Source organism: Porites lutea, chromosome 11 (genome assembly GCF_958299795.1).
Source record: "Porites lutea chromosome 11, jaPorLute2.1, whole genome shotgun sequence".
NCBI classification, from domain to species: Eukaryota; Metazoa; Cnidaria; class Anthozoa; order Scleractinia; family Poritidae; genus Porites; species Porites lutea.
In genome coordinates this window covers 25,432,613-25,446,452 of record NC_133211.1, presented here as the reverse complement: position 1 = coordinate 25,446,452, position 13,840 = coordinate 25,432,613, and the positions used below count along the sequence as shown (strand labels likewise).

Here is a 13,840-nt window from a genome sequence, read left to right as displayed (position 1 = left end):
AGGTAGAAATAGGTAATCTCCCACTAACTTTCACGCCCCGCTGAAAGGGAACGCTATTGACACAGGTTTTTCTGTATGCGTTTCAACTCGAAATGGCTGCGCGACCTAAGATTAATACCCTAAATATCTACGTGCAATCCTCTTGCCTTACTTCGCAAGGAATAATTAACCTCCCCCTTCTTTTCCCATTGTATTTCTTTAACTCTGACGGCCGTTGCCATGGCTAATCTACCCTGCTTGTTTCACAGAAACTAATGGGTAATGTGTTGCTACATTTGGAGGAAGGAGAACGCCTCGACATCAATTGCACACAACTGCTGAATAACGAGGTAAGAATGAAAAAGATTCATGTACACGCTAGACAGTAATCTTCTTTAATTACCACAGATAAAATGCATTCTTGGGTTAATTTTAGAGGAAGAAAGTGCCGAGCTTAACCAACCCGTCGGGTAATGTTTAGCTACCGTATTTATTCGAATAAGCGCCCAACCTCGAATTAGCGCCCACTTCGAATAAGCGCCCATCCTAAAGGCAGAAAAAGTTAATAAGCGCCCACCCCCTCCTCCTCCCAATCAAACTCAAATAAGCACTCACCCCCACCTCACCCACTTGAGTGAATAAATTCTAATAAGAGACTTCCCCGAGGACGGAGTTTTCTTCAGAGTATTTTACAGAAACCTTGCTTTGTTACTTCTTCGCGTTTTGTTATTAACATTTATTGTTTTGTTGCAAAATAAACATACCTCACTTGCTGAAAATGGTGAAAATTTAATAAGCGCCCAGCCTCTAATAAGCGCCCACCTCGAATAAGCGCCCACTCTCAAGGTCCAAAAATTTAATAAGCGCCCAGGGCGGTTAATCGAATAAATACGGTATAAGTGTTCACGATATTTTATGAAGAGGGTCCGTATTATAAGTAATGTGCCCCTGCCTTACCCCCAATCCCCATTGTTACTTCCTTTATATGTTGTATCAGCTAACAACGGTTCGTGTTTTCAGTTGGTTCTTTTGGGAGCAGAAGAAGGCCTGTATTCCATGTCTCTTGAAAAACCTGGAAGAAGCTCTCCTCGTACTCTGCCTGGAGTAGACAGAGCTTTTCAACTTGATATCATCAGTGATCTGAATCTCCTCATCATGATAGCAGGTACTATACTTGTATGCCCCCTTACTTATAAGCCCCATATCAGCCGCACATTTGCTGGAGGTACTAATTTTGGTAACACCACAGTTAAGGGTTATTTACGCCAAAGTGACGATTACGTCTTCATTTGTTAATTCGTATACTAAAAACAAAGTAGGAAGATGTTGACCAGTGAACGATGGATTCGATGTTTTTTTTGTCTTTTAGGTAAAGATCGTCAGTTATGCAGTGTGGAGCTTAAACAGATCATGAGCCGGGCACGTCAGACAAACTCCGCGGTGCCACTGAATCCTCTAGCTTCACAAGCAATCGAGAAAATTACTAACTGCCATTTGTTTGCTGTCGGACAGGTTTGTAGAAAATTTATACGACCTTTTTATTCACTAGCGCCATAGATAAAAAAGTTTCCATCTGAAATCGCATTAAACATGGTTGTTTGTGAGAAACACAAAACTGTTTGTTTTACACTGAGGGCAAGCTCTATGGGTTCTTACAGTAAAGGGTTGTTAAAACTCAAATTTAACAAATAAATGAACGAATGACGGTTTAAAGGTAGCACTTCCACGTAGTGGTTGTTCGTCTACCCTTCCTGGTCGAACTGGAATTTGGAAGTGTTTGTTTTTGAGAAGAGGGGAAAACCGGAGTACCTGGAGAAAAACCTCTCGGAGCAAAGGAGAGAACCAACAACAAACTCAACCCACATATGGCGTCGACGCCAGGATTTGAACCCAGCCACATTGTAGCGCCCTTTTCTTCTTTTACAGTGTGAGGGTAATTATTACATTTGTGCAGCCACTCCCAACAGTATTCTGTTATTGCGGTACAACGCAGGCATCGGAACATTTTGTACTCGCAAGGTAAGCGTTCTGTTCGCTCACTTTTGTTAATGTCCCACTTTTTTGCCTCATTAACACATGCTTATCATTATCTGATGAAGCTGATAAAATAAAGCCTCTGAATATTGGAAGAGCATAACAATTTCAGTTATCTCTGAAATTTTGAGCCCGATAAACCGAAATTTTTCGGATAAATTGTCTTTTAAAAACTCGAAATTTTTCAGAGAATGTATGGCTCGTTTTTAGCCACCCACCATTTTCGCAGTTTTTTTTATGGCTGATACTTTCTTCAGTATTGCTTGCAAAGGGGTGAAAATTGCGGCCACGGCTTCTATGAATTAAACAATGACGTCAGCAGATTTACGCCTATTTTTTCGCAGGAGATTGAGACCAGCGAGCCTTGCAATTGCATTCATTTCAATAACAGTCACGTGATTTACGGTACTGGCAAGTTCTACACCCTTGACATCAAGCAACACACTGTAAAAGGTTGGCTTAATTTCTGTTTGTTTTGAAAGTTTTTTTTTGATTTGTGTTTGCTGCCTGGTTTTGTTTAACCTTAATTTTTAAATGTCAATGTTAATGTTATTTGATATCACAATCAAAACCGAGACTAGTCAATATTCGGTGCATTTTTACCGCCCATCGAACAGCTTTATATTTTCTCGCCATTAACATTATTGTCACCATTTGGTGTCGAGTTCGGTCTGTTCTTCATTCTTTGGTGTATTACTCGCATCGATTCACCAGTTGAACAAAAACTTATTAATCAGTAAATAGTGTAACCAAACTTCTTTTCTCTTTACAGAATTCTTGGACTCTAAGGACCCGTCCCTTGCGTTTGCCGTGTTTGGCGCCTCGCAACTAAACATCTTTCCTATTGCTGTGCTGGATGTCACTAGCCGCGGCTCAAACAGTGAAGAATTTCTGCTTTGCTTTAATGGTAAGCCCGTAGGATAAAGGGCGATCCCGCACCTATTTGAAAGATTGTTTTTGATTAGCTGGGAAAACAATAGGGATTGTCACATAACAATGCTCCTATCCCTGAAAACAATGGAAGTGCAGATTAAAGGGGACCAGTGAAATAAGATGTTTAGAACGGTGCCGGTGTACTGAGGATAAAGCGATGCCTGTATGCATCTGAGGGTAGCCTGCGTCATAAAGCGACAGACCTTTCCTAGTCCCCAGGCCACGTTATTCCGCGTGGCCTATACTTTTCTGGAACGTTGCAGAGCGACGTCTCCGCTACGTCACCGAAATATATTGACTGAGAAGGCCTTGGAAGTTGCCTTCACAGTTACAATGACGGAGGTGGGGAATTTTTGAGCATGATCAGTTTTATTCGTTCACATTTCCCCTTACCATTTTAGTTAAGTTTCCCGTGCATGTATATCTAGTAGATTTTTTAAAACGATCCTAACGAAATTTGCAGCCATTTATGTGAAAAAGGGCTAAAAGGCAGGTTTTTTGCGTCCCATAAGCTCGAAAATCACACCAGAAAAGGAGAAATAGATAGAGCGAGGAGAAAGAAAGGATGAGAAGAGAAAGAAAACAGTGGTTGCACTCTTAGTAAAATAAAAACTGCTTGACGGAAGAGGTGAAAGTCTATTTGGTGGTAAAGTTTTGAAAAATCCGCTTCTTCGCTCCCCTCCCCGATAACTTTTCCAATTTACCATTTGTACATCTCCCGTAATACACCTTGTTTGTCCCCCACAATTTTGCATAACCTGTCCTTTGTTTTTTATTCCTCCTGGCTATTACCGAACTGAAGACAATACTTACACAAAATTTTTAGGGGGCAAAGAAGGTGTTTTATAGGAGATGTGCAAATGGCGAATGGTCTGTTACCTACTAGCCTGCGAACAGCAGACGCATTTCCGGTCGTCGCGTCTGCTGTTCGCAGGCTAGTTACCTAGCCCCCCCACCCCCTCCCAAGGATGGCCGCTTAATGAAGGTTTGAGTGGTTGTTTTTATGATTCACTGAATTTGGTGGCAGATGAATTTCACGACACAGCTTTAATTCTGACCAACTACCCTTCGTTCTCTTGTACTTTTTTTAGAGTTCGGAGTGTTTGTAAACAGCGCTGGACGTCATAGCAGGCAAAAGCCTCTGATGTGGAGCAGACTTCCGCTTGCGTTTGGTGAGTATTTATATTTCTACCCTGCGCCAGAAGGTTTATACTTTTAATTTATTCTCTTTTAAGATATATATATTTTTTGTTTCTTTCTTTTAGCCTACAGTGAACCCTTCCTCTTTGTCACACATTTTAACTCAATTGACGTCTGTGAAATCCCACTCAGCAATGCTGAGAATCCTAGGTAAGAATGACCTTATTTATACTGGAGGCCGTCGAAGACTTTCGGGCGAATGCGCCATTTCCTAGTTCCCAAAACTCTCACTTTTATAAACGAGGCTAAGTGTAAAACCTACCAGTGGATTCGCGCTTAACCTCGCTTTGAAACAGAGGCGTGGGTAAACTCGGAAATGGCCTATTGAACATCTGGCCGGCTTAAAGTCTCTTCATGTCGATCAAGCGTACTTCAGGCCCCAGTTGTTCAAAAGGTGGATAACACCGCAATTGGTCCCCTAAATACTCGAACTAAATTAATATTTACACTACATAATACTCCCTGTATACTGATTTTTCCGGTGGATAGCGCTATCAACCTTTTAACCGACGGGGTTAAATGTTTAATTTAGCGGCACGATGCCGTCTATTAATCCCTGTCCTTACTTGCAATGAGCATTAGGTGGATTATACATGCGCAGGGACTTACACTTTTTGCGCTAGTAGCTAATTTTAGCGCTAACGAATGATTGCGGCATGGGTAGAAAAGACGTTTATCTTGACGACGACAAAAGTATGGATACCAGAAGACAATTTTATGAAGTTATCTGTTTATGCTTATGTTGTGGCTGGTTTCAAGTTTGTCGTTTTATTCTCACCTTTCCTCTTTACACATTTAGTTTGTTGACTAATTCATTTTTTGCAGTCGTTATGCACACAAATTTCTGGAAATTCGGAATCCCCGTGTTCTTGGTCCAGCAGTATCTTCAGGGGCAGTTTACCTCGCTTCCACGTTACAGGAGCAAGTAGAAATGCTTTGTTTCCAGGGAACGTCTGCTCTTGCGAGCGTCTTCCAATTCCAGCCCGAGGATGACGACGACAACATGTCGATCATCTCCGAGCTATCCCGATTGTCAAGCCCGAGTCGCCGATCATCCCCGGCTTTGGATCGTTCGCCTTCTTGGAGTCCTGGAACTGTCAAAGTGAAGTCGCTCAGAGAAGGAAGTCTTAAAAAGAGCAGTTCTTTTCGAACTGTAATGCCGCTGAGAGAAGAAAATAGATAATCATGATCAATTGTAAAACAAATAGAGTGACTTTCGAATTAGCTGGGAAAAAACGGTCGCTTTAGGAAAAACTTGCGCGTTTTCCGCTAAAAATGTCAAAGATGTGAATGTCCTTGTCCTACTTGTCCAAGCCTGTTTCAACCTCCAGTAGTAATGTGTAGAAATAGTTAACGATGATGCAAAAACACGCGAGAAGGTGGTGCTTCTTACATTCGCTTGCAGGTTTCGCGACGTCCTTTCTTCCATATGCAGAGGCTCTTTGTGCCGTAGGGAAGCTCGGGAGAGGGGAAATGGAAAGCGCGCCAATGAACGCTTGCTTTCTTTCTTTCTTTTTCTTTCTTTTCTTCTTTTTTTTTTTTTTGCAATACCCAGCGGGAGGCTCTGGAAGGAGAGAGTGACGTCTCTACTATTTGAGAGCCTGGCACAGACTAGACTTGTCTGGTTTGAACCTAAGTTCAGTGGACTAAGTACAATAACAAGCTATATGTCGTAACAAGATCATTTCAGTTTTTGCATTCCCCACTTAAGAAACGAGAAGGAAACTGGAGCCCGAATGTCTCCCGCAATTGTTCCTGGGATAGTTATTGGGGACGCGCTGGTCAGCTATTGGCCAATTGTTTTCTTTGTCCCTAGTAACAATCCCAGAAGTCCCTGTGAAAGTTAAGTCGCCCCAGTTTCCTTCTCCCGTTTCTATATTGGTGAGTTATCAATGGACAGCTAGTGTTGCACGTTTACTGCTACCCTCACTCACATATGAATGATGGATAATCTTTAAAGGTCACTTTAGTATGCTCCCAGGTGGTACAATGTTGTAAAAACCCGCGAGTAAGAACCTGCATTTTCCCAAATTAGCCGAAACAGGTTCGTATATAAATGGTATTTCTTGCAAATTTAGGCTATATAGTTTCTTAAATAGGTTCTTATTTTCAGAAGCAGAAATACATATATGTTGTCTTAGAGTTCTTAGTGGTATTCAGCTTATTCCCTATATAAAATCTGCATACCATTACATTTTACTTGGAATGATAAGGAACTTGGGTCTCCAAAGTGGATTCTGAATATTGACTTATCTTATTTACTTAAGTGTACAGAAGTTTTGTTTAAAAAAAAGATTTTAGAAAATAAGAAGCTGTTACAAAATTTAGGCTATACAGATTCTTGTGTAAAGGGGGCCCAGCTAGGAACGTTGAGCCTTACAGGTTCTTAAAAACCAGGTTCTTACTCCCGGGTTTATACTGTGGGCGATAAAAGTTAACATGTAAATAGCAAAACTGCAGAAGTTCAAATGGAAATTCGAATAGCTGGACTTAGTTAAATAGAAAAAAATACATATTTTTGTCAGTATACATAGCTAAAATCTCTTTGACTTAAGGTGATATTATACGGGACGATTCGCAACGACGGCTCTTAGCACAACACAGCGTTGCAATGTTGCAAGCATTCAAAACAGTGTCGCAACATTGCAACGCCGTGTTGTGCTAAAAATAGTCGTTGGACTTGCGAATCGTCTTGTGTAACATCACCATTAAGTACAACCTTCACCTTATACCGTAGTTAGCAATTAAGTGAGATTGAAAAAGGTGGCGTCGTAGATTAATTGCCTCACCCACATGAAAAGCAATTGAAATGTCCATTTCATCAAGTAAAATGAAAACTTAATAAAAAAAATTACTAGACTAGAAATTAAAGCGATACAGGACAAATTTTCGGAGCTATTCAGTAGTGAGTTCGCCTTCCAAGCGACTGTTCCTGTTCGCACTTGCAGTCAGCAAGATACGAGGTCTCTTTTAATTATTTTAGTGTGTTAGTGTTTTTAACACCGAATTTAGTATTATTAAATATCAATCAAACATGTTTGTCAGCTCTTGTGTTCTAACTCTCTCCCATGTGACTTAACCCAAGTTGATCATACCCTTCGTCGCTAGCGCTTGATCCAACGACGCGACCGCAACGAGAACGTCAAAAAAAACAAGCAACGTCAAAGTGTGATGCACCTGCATCACACTTTATTCAGTTTTTTGTACATTTCTTTGCCGTTTTTGCACGACTACGACGTGAAAATGCCTAATTTCACGTTTTATGGAGAACGTAAACAAGCAACGACGAAATTTTATTTCTCTCTCTGAACTTGGATATAGTCCCTTGGAATTCAACTCCAGGAGGATTGGCCAATTTTTGACAAAGTAAGTGGGTAGGAATAATCGCTATTAAGACTGAAGGAACGCAAATTCACTTTTTAAGCGACGTTCTCGTTGTCGTCGAGTCGTTGGATCTTACCTCAGTTGCAGAGGCTGGTCTGCTGAGCGGGAGGTCGCAGGTTCAAACCCCAGCCGGACCAACACTCGAGGAACTGAGAAGAAAGTGGTGCCCTTGTAACGACATCTGCGAACAGTTAGACTTTTTAGTCTTCTCGGATAACGACGAAAAGCCGTTGGTCCCGTCTCACAGCACTTTGTCTTTCACCATCCTGTTCTTGAGGGACGTAAAAGAACCCACACCACTGTTCGAAAAGAGTAGGGGACGTAGACCCCTGTGGTGTGGCCAACCACTCTTGAGCTGGGTGTAAGGGGAGCCGAGTCTTAAGATTGGGATAATCTCATGATCCTCCTTCAGGTGCCGTAATGGCTACTTCCTGAACAGTGTATGTAAATACGTATTTATGTACACAACGATAATTTCGGAGATTACACACGGCACTGAAAATATAACCAATGGAAAGTTTTGACGTAGTTTTAAACCGGATTCACAGCGATTTTCCCAACCCGTTTACCTTGTTAGGTCTGAGCGAATTTCCTGGAGTTAAAGTATTATAAACCGCAGTCAAGATAAACAAAAGAAAGAAAACCTCGTCGTCGTTCTTTTGCGTTCTCCAGAAAACGCGAGAGGGGGCAATTTCACGTCGTAGTGGTGCAGTGTCGGCAAAGAAATGTACCAAAGAGTGCGTGCAGAGTTGTTTTTCACCTAAATGATATTGTTTATTTATAACAATAGAGTGATTTAGAATCACGTTTCCGGCAATTTGTACCACGTGATCAAGTTTTCGCATTTCCTTTCGTTTACATTTTCTTATATCTACACACAAATAATTACTGTTTTATGTCAATTTTATCCATGAGACTTAGACCCTGTTTACATGGAGTGGGGGACCCCGGTCTAGTGGGGTAAGTTTCTTTTGTTTTGTGTCCCCCAGAGCGTGAAAACAAAAGAAACTTACCCCACTAGACCGGGGTCCCCCACTCCATGTAAACAGGCCCTTAGATCATGTTTACTTCACACTATACCCAATACCTTTTACGAAGGCACAAGAAACATACCGGATAGGGCTTCTGTTAAAGGAGCTGTGTCACGGCTACTGCGCATGCTTGCGTTTGACAGATGCAAATGATGTAAACAAGGCCATGTTTATGTGAGCCCATGCGAAAAGCCGACTCGCGCTGCGAAACCTTCATCGAGATTCTTTATTTTCGTTAGAACCTTTCGCAGAAATGAGCCTTTCTTCGGAACAAAGTAGCTCTTTTGCGGTATGTATCCGTCTATTAATTTAGCCACAACTTTCTTGCCGCTTTTATAGTCAGCGACTCGCGCTCTACTCTTCCTGGACTTGTGAATACCGCAATTTATTTCACTCGATTGCGCGAATTCTAGTCAACATTATTTCCTTCCCGTTTGCGCAGGACAACGTCCCTAACTCTTGCCAGTGTACAAGCACTTGCTCTACGAAAGCAGGAAGAAAAAGGACTGGATGTCCTTGCAAAACAGCCGGTCGCTACTGCGGAGAGGCCTGTTCGTGCAGTCGACGAAAGCCGCTGATTTCGGCGCGATTTCTGTAAAGGGTGATTTCCACTGACGCGTTTTTGGCTACGCAGGTTAACGCACGTAAATTTTAATCACGTAAATAAGATCCAAATAAAATAGAGGCAAGATAAAAAGTAACATGCGATCAGGCGTTTTTTTTTTTTTCCGGGGAAAAGAGAAAAAAAGTCCTTTTCCCCTTGTCTCCCAAACAAAAAGGGAAGAAGGACCGTGACAGCTGATCGCAAGTCAAATAAAAAGTGCTGAGCTTAAACGAGAAGTTGAGCGAGGTTCAACATGTACGCTTACGAGCGACCTTTCATCCATTGCCTCGATTCTATTTTTGAAAGTAATTTTTACACACGTGCGCACGTAGATAACGCGACACTGGAAATCAACCCTAAAGGAGCGAAACTGTGCCTCGCCGACCTCTAAAGTTGTCGCCCCAGGCCCCAGGATAGGTGTTCATACTATACAGGATAGCTCTTTGTGTTGGCACGAAAAGCTATCCTCCGGTTAAGTGTGTAACGTTGCTCAGTATTTTTATTTATTTATTTTTTTATTATTATTATTATTTTTTTTTTTTTTGCTGTTTATTTTCTTATTTGATAAATTTTGATTCAACTTGAATCTGACGTTTACCGTTTGTCGTAAAGGTAATTTTAAGTCCCCGTCAACACGTATACGGATAGTTTTGAAACGGAGATTTTCCCCTCCCTTTGCGAAAAAATACACGTCCACAGGAAGCGCATTCGAATCGCTTTCGTGTTTCGTCCATCCTCGCGTAAACGACAAGCCGGCCGTGTTTTTTACAAATCTCCACTCAGCAGGGCACGTGCCACTCAGCAGTGTGTTTTTGAAAAGACGCGTTTTCGGTGACCGCTTCCACTGGATACATGTGGACGGTCGGTCGGCCAGACTGGAGGTAAAAAATGTGAGGTTGGCGTTCAACTTTTCACAGGTCTTAGCCAAATAGGAAGCTCCTGTCAAACTACCACCGACGATGAGTTGTATGTTCTTAAATTACGTCACTCCAGCCTATATATCTTGGATTCTTCAAGTTTAAAAACACCATTTCCGCCCCATAACACTCTACGGGCTGTGGAGCACGTGACCAAACAGTTAATGAGTCCATGTGACCGGGCCAGTTTGGGAGCTGAACACGTGACACGCAACGAAAAGTCTCGCCAAGTCGAAGCTGGAAATCACGTGAGGTGGTTTGGCCCCAGGGATTGGTTGAAAGCGTCTCACCAAATAGTTCACCAATATGAATGACAGTGTTTCCTTTGTAATGCCTCAGGCAGTCCAGAGAGAATGAGCAGCCCTCTGAAAAGAAAGCAAAAAAATATAAATGTTTTCATTTGGTTGACCATTTAAAGAAATCAAACTGCATCTATACTGTACTTCTTGAATGTGGGACAATATCTATACAGTTACCTATACTGGGTTCCATGAATACTTACGTAAACTAACGGAGGTTAAAAATCGCTTGTCATTGCAACAGTGCTACCCTATAATGTGTGTGGCACTGTTTCTGCAACTGCGATCATCGTAGCAGGAATAGGGGAGATCAGGGAGGACATGTATGTGTTGACAGGCTGTTTAACCCTTCACTGCCAAAACTGGCCAAAGTCAACACTTCAAAAAATATCCAAATTATATTTTGTTAAAATATGCTGGAAAGAAAATAGTACCATGTGAAAGTATGACCAGGGAGGTTTCATCTGAATGGTTACACCACTGGCAGAATAGCCTCTGTTTGTGTGGCAGTTTTTAGAACTTCTTTAGTTGTAAACTGCTGGTCAAATAATCATCTCACAAAATAACGGTTTAAACAGCTCAGGACGGTGGTGGACAAAACAACTGACCCCTAGTCCATGGACTGCCCATATGGACTACCCTAAAACGGACTATGCCATTGAAGTTAAGTGATTAGGGTTAGGAAACTGAGTGAATCAGGTTTCATTTAGGGTCCTTATACTGGGAAAACTGACCTAAAACTTCATCCACTCAGTTTCCTGACCCTAATCACTAAACTTCAGTAGCATAGTCCATTTCAGGGTAGTCTATATGGGTAGTCCATGGACTGGGGGTCAGTGTTTTGTCCACCACTGCTTAGGACAGCAAGAAAAAAATGACAGATGACTAAGCTAACATTTCCCTTGAACATTTAGGTTCAAATCTGTTTTTTGGAGTGAAATGTAGCTCCTGTAATGATCATCTATATTTCTTCTATTGAGTACAAAAGACCACTCCTCAAATTTCAATAACAACAGCCACACAAAAATAGGGTGGTCTACCTGTGACCAGACTCCATCATTTACTCTGGAAGTGAAAGGGTTAATAGATGGAATAGGTTGTGGTGTCAAGGAACACACACAAAGGATTGAAATAAACTTGAGGGCTTTGAGATAAGCAGACTTGCAGATGATAACTTTCAGTGAGATGATAATGACCATCATCATGATTATGACAATGATGAACCTTAAATAGATAAATTATAGTCAGCAGCGAAGTTGCAAGAAAGAGCCAGCTTATTGAGAAAAGTCTAAGATAATGGTTGCATCTTCTGAATTGTGTATTGACCATTTTAAAAGCAAAACTGACAAAAGTATGTATTGGGTAATAATATTTTTGAGAGTCTCTTCAAGAGACTGGCACCTTCAGTTTTGACTTACGGGGGCACTTGAACAGGTTTGAGATCACCCTCCCCAGCTCCCATCACACACTTTGCACTTGTGCCCCAAGACCCTACTGAGTACTACCACCAATGGTCACCAACGCTAGATTTACAAGTCACCTTCATGGTCAGGCCAGCTCAGAAGCAATGCTCTCTCATTATGATTACACAAAATGGTTGGATTGCTTTCCTGAGTAACAAAAGGAATAGAAAAATGCATAAATTACAGTAATGAAAATGCATTGATACATAACTTCTGCACTTCTGGATTAGCTAGTTACTTATCAACACAAGTGTTTAAAGGACCAAGAGAACTTTCTCACCAGCTCTCAGCAAAGTAAGCAAAATACATGAGCTCTATGATAAGTATTAAGTACTGGGGAATAATTTGTTGATAACAAAATATAAAAAGATTAAATGGCAAATTAGAAAAAAAGATGTGAGGTTACGTAGTCAAATCTTAACCAGTTTGAAACACTAGCACCCAGAAAGCATTTTGTCTTGTCAGGCCTTGTCATTGACTCTTTTTATGTTCACTGTAAGTAGTTTAGTTGCTAGGCTTTTTACACCTCACATCAATCATCGCATAATACATGTCAATACAGAGTCTGGTTGAATTTGATGCTGATCTGATATGTGCAGATATTGACCGTATTTAACAGCCCCAAAACAAGAGAACTGTCATGCAATATACCCTGTAATTTTCTTTTTTAGTTTTTTCAACTTTCCAGTCATCTTAGACTAATGAAAATACAGATTTATTAAGTTACCATAATCTCCATGTATCTCATTTCTGGAGGATAAATAGTGTTCTGATCAAATGCTAGAATATCAGCTCCTCTTTCCTGAAGAAGAAACTCCCAGTAACCATTCCCCTACAAAAGATGGGTACTATAGAGTAAATTAGCTGGAAAGAGCAGGCCTAAGACAACATATTCATGCATGGTAATAAAAGTCTCCCTGCTACACACCTAGCCTGCATTGCAGATGTAATTGAATCTCGGTTAGTAACGTCTATGAAGCAGTGCCAAGATCCCTGTTCTGGGCCTCCAACGGACTCAACAAATTAACGGAAGTGCGTTTTGAATTTCCTTTCACCCTGATTGGCCAATCGATAGTGTCTTTTTTAACAGGCCAATCATAGCGCACACTCAAATCCTGGTACACAGGTGGAGGCCCCGAACAAGGATTTCGGTGCTGTTTCACAGGAGAATTAACCAGAGTTTAGTTTCATCTTTGGTGCAGACTACTGCACAGCCAAATTGGGGTCCTCTTTATGTTAAGAATTTTATGAGACTTCAAAACCCTAGACTTTCAAATTTTTGAGAGTCTAAGACTGTCTAAATCTTAGCAAGCCAATAGTTTCAAGTTGATTATTTTGGATATCACAAAAACCAAATCTAGTAATTGTCATATTATACATTGTTTTGAAGAAAATAGGAACAAACACAGCATCACATGGAAGACAGATTGACGTTACTTTTTTAAATCATGCATTGCAAGCACAACCTACAGCATGGTCACTTAACTGCTGGCAGATAACTAACTAATCTGTAGGTTGCGCTGATTTCCAAACTTAACTGTAGGCTCTTAGCCAATAAGGATAAATATAGTAAGTACAATGTACATGCATTGAAAAATAAAAACTGATAGTAACCCTTTTTTGTAATACTCACTGCACCTGCAGAGATAATGGGAGTGCTTAAGTTCAAAATATGTTCAAGTGCATAAAGACAAGGAACGGAAAAGGAAAATAGAATCTGCAGTCTTTGGCAAGAACTCCTGTCATCCAAATTTCTCATCCAAGATGTCAAACTTTGCCTTTCTTGATCACTCAGTGAACTGTCACAAAAACGGTGAATTGTGCCTGGTGCATGTTTCATTTTCCACTTAAATATTTCATAGTACAATATTTCTCCATTGCTTTTCCGCTGTTGTAAAGTGTTGTAAAGCAATCTTTCAGGTAGAATGGAAGACATTTTTCCATGACCTCAACCAGAAGACCCTGGGGACTGGGTCGGCTTCATTGAGACATCGGT

At 41.0% G+C, this 13,840-nt stretch overlaps 2 protein-coding genes across 2 annotated transcripts in view; one reads left to right on the top strand and one right to left on the bottom strand.

Moving 5' to 3' along the window:
- Nucleotides 1-5,329, top strand: part of LOC140953375 (citron Rho-interacting kinase-like) — a 39,234-nt gene extending 33,905 nt beyond the window's left edge. The window contains exons 37-45 of the mRNA XM_073402859.1: nucleotides 249-329; nucleotides 1,000-1,144; nucleotides 1,349-1,491; nucleotides 1,906-1,998; nucleotides 2,358-2,466; nucleotides 2,786-2,920; nucleotides 4,038-4,118; nucleotides 4,212-4,296; nucleotides 4,972-5,329. Coding sequence (XP_073258960.1) covers nucleotides 249-329; nucleotides 1,000-1,144; nucleotides 1,349-1,491; nucleotides 1,906-1,998; nucleotides 2,358-2,466; nucleotides 2,786-2,920; nucleotides 4,038-4,118; nucleotides 4,212-4,296; nucleotides 4,972-5,329 — 1,230 coding nt within the window. The remainder of the gene's footprint in view (nucleotides 1-248; nucleotides 330-999; nucleotides 1,145-1,348; nucleotides 1,492-1,905; nucleotides 1,999-2,357; nucleotides 2,467-2,785; nucleotides 2,921-4,037; nucleotides 4,119-4,211; nucleotides 4,297-4,971) is intronic.
- A 4,340-nt stretch (nucleotides 5,330-9,669) lies between these two features.
- LOC140952591 (uncharacterized) lies at nucleotides 9,670-13,801 on the bottom strand. The gene is made up of 4 exons (XM_073402019.1): nucleotides 13,478-13,801; nucleotides 12,572-12,676; nucleotides 11,922-11,991; nucleotides 9,670-10,447 (listed from the first exon to the last, which is right to left on the bottom strand). Exons 1-4 carry the CDS (start codon nucleotides 13,778-13,780, stop codon nucleotides 10,140-10,142), a joined length of 786 nt encoding a protein of 261 aa, XP_073258120.1. The 5' UTR covers nucleotides 13,781-13,801; the 3' UTR covers nucleotides 9,670-10,139.
- Nucleotides 13,802-13,840: the final 39 nt, after the last annotated feature.

Coding starts and splice junctions, on each gene's coding strand:
- LOC140952591 (XM_073402019.1), bottom strand. CDS start 13,780: ATGTCTTCCATTCTACCTGAAAGATTGCTTTACAACACTTTACAACAG. Junction 12,677..13,477: donor CCATTATCTCTGCAGGTGCA/GTGAGTATTACA, acceptor CATCTTTTGTAG/GGGAATGGTTACTGGGAGTT. Junction 10,448..11,921: donor GAGCTGGCCTGACCATGAAG/GTGACTTGTAAA, acceptor CTTTCTTTTCAG/AGGGCTGCTCATTCTCTCTG.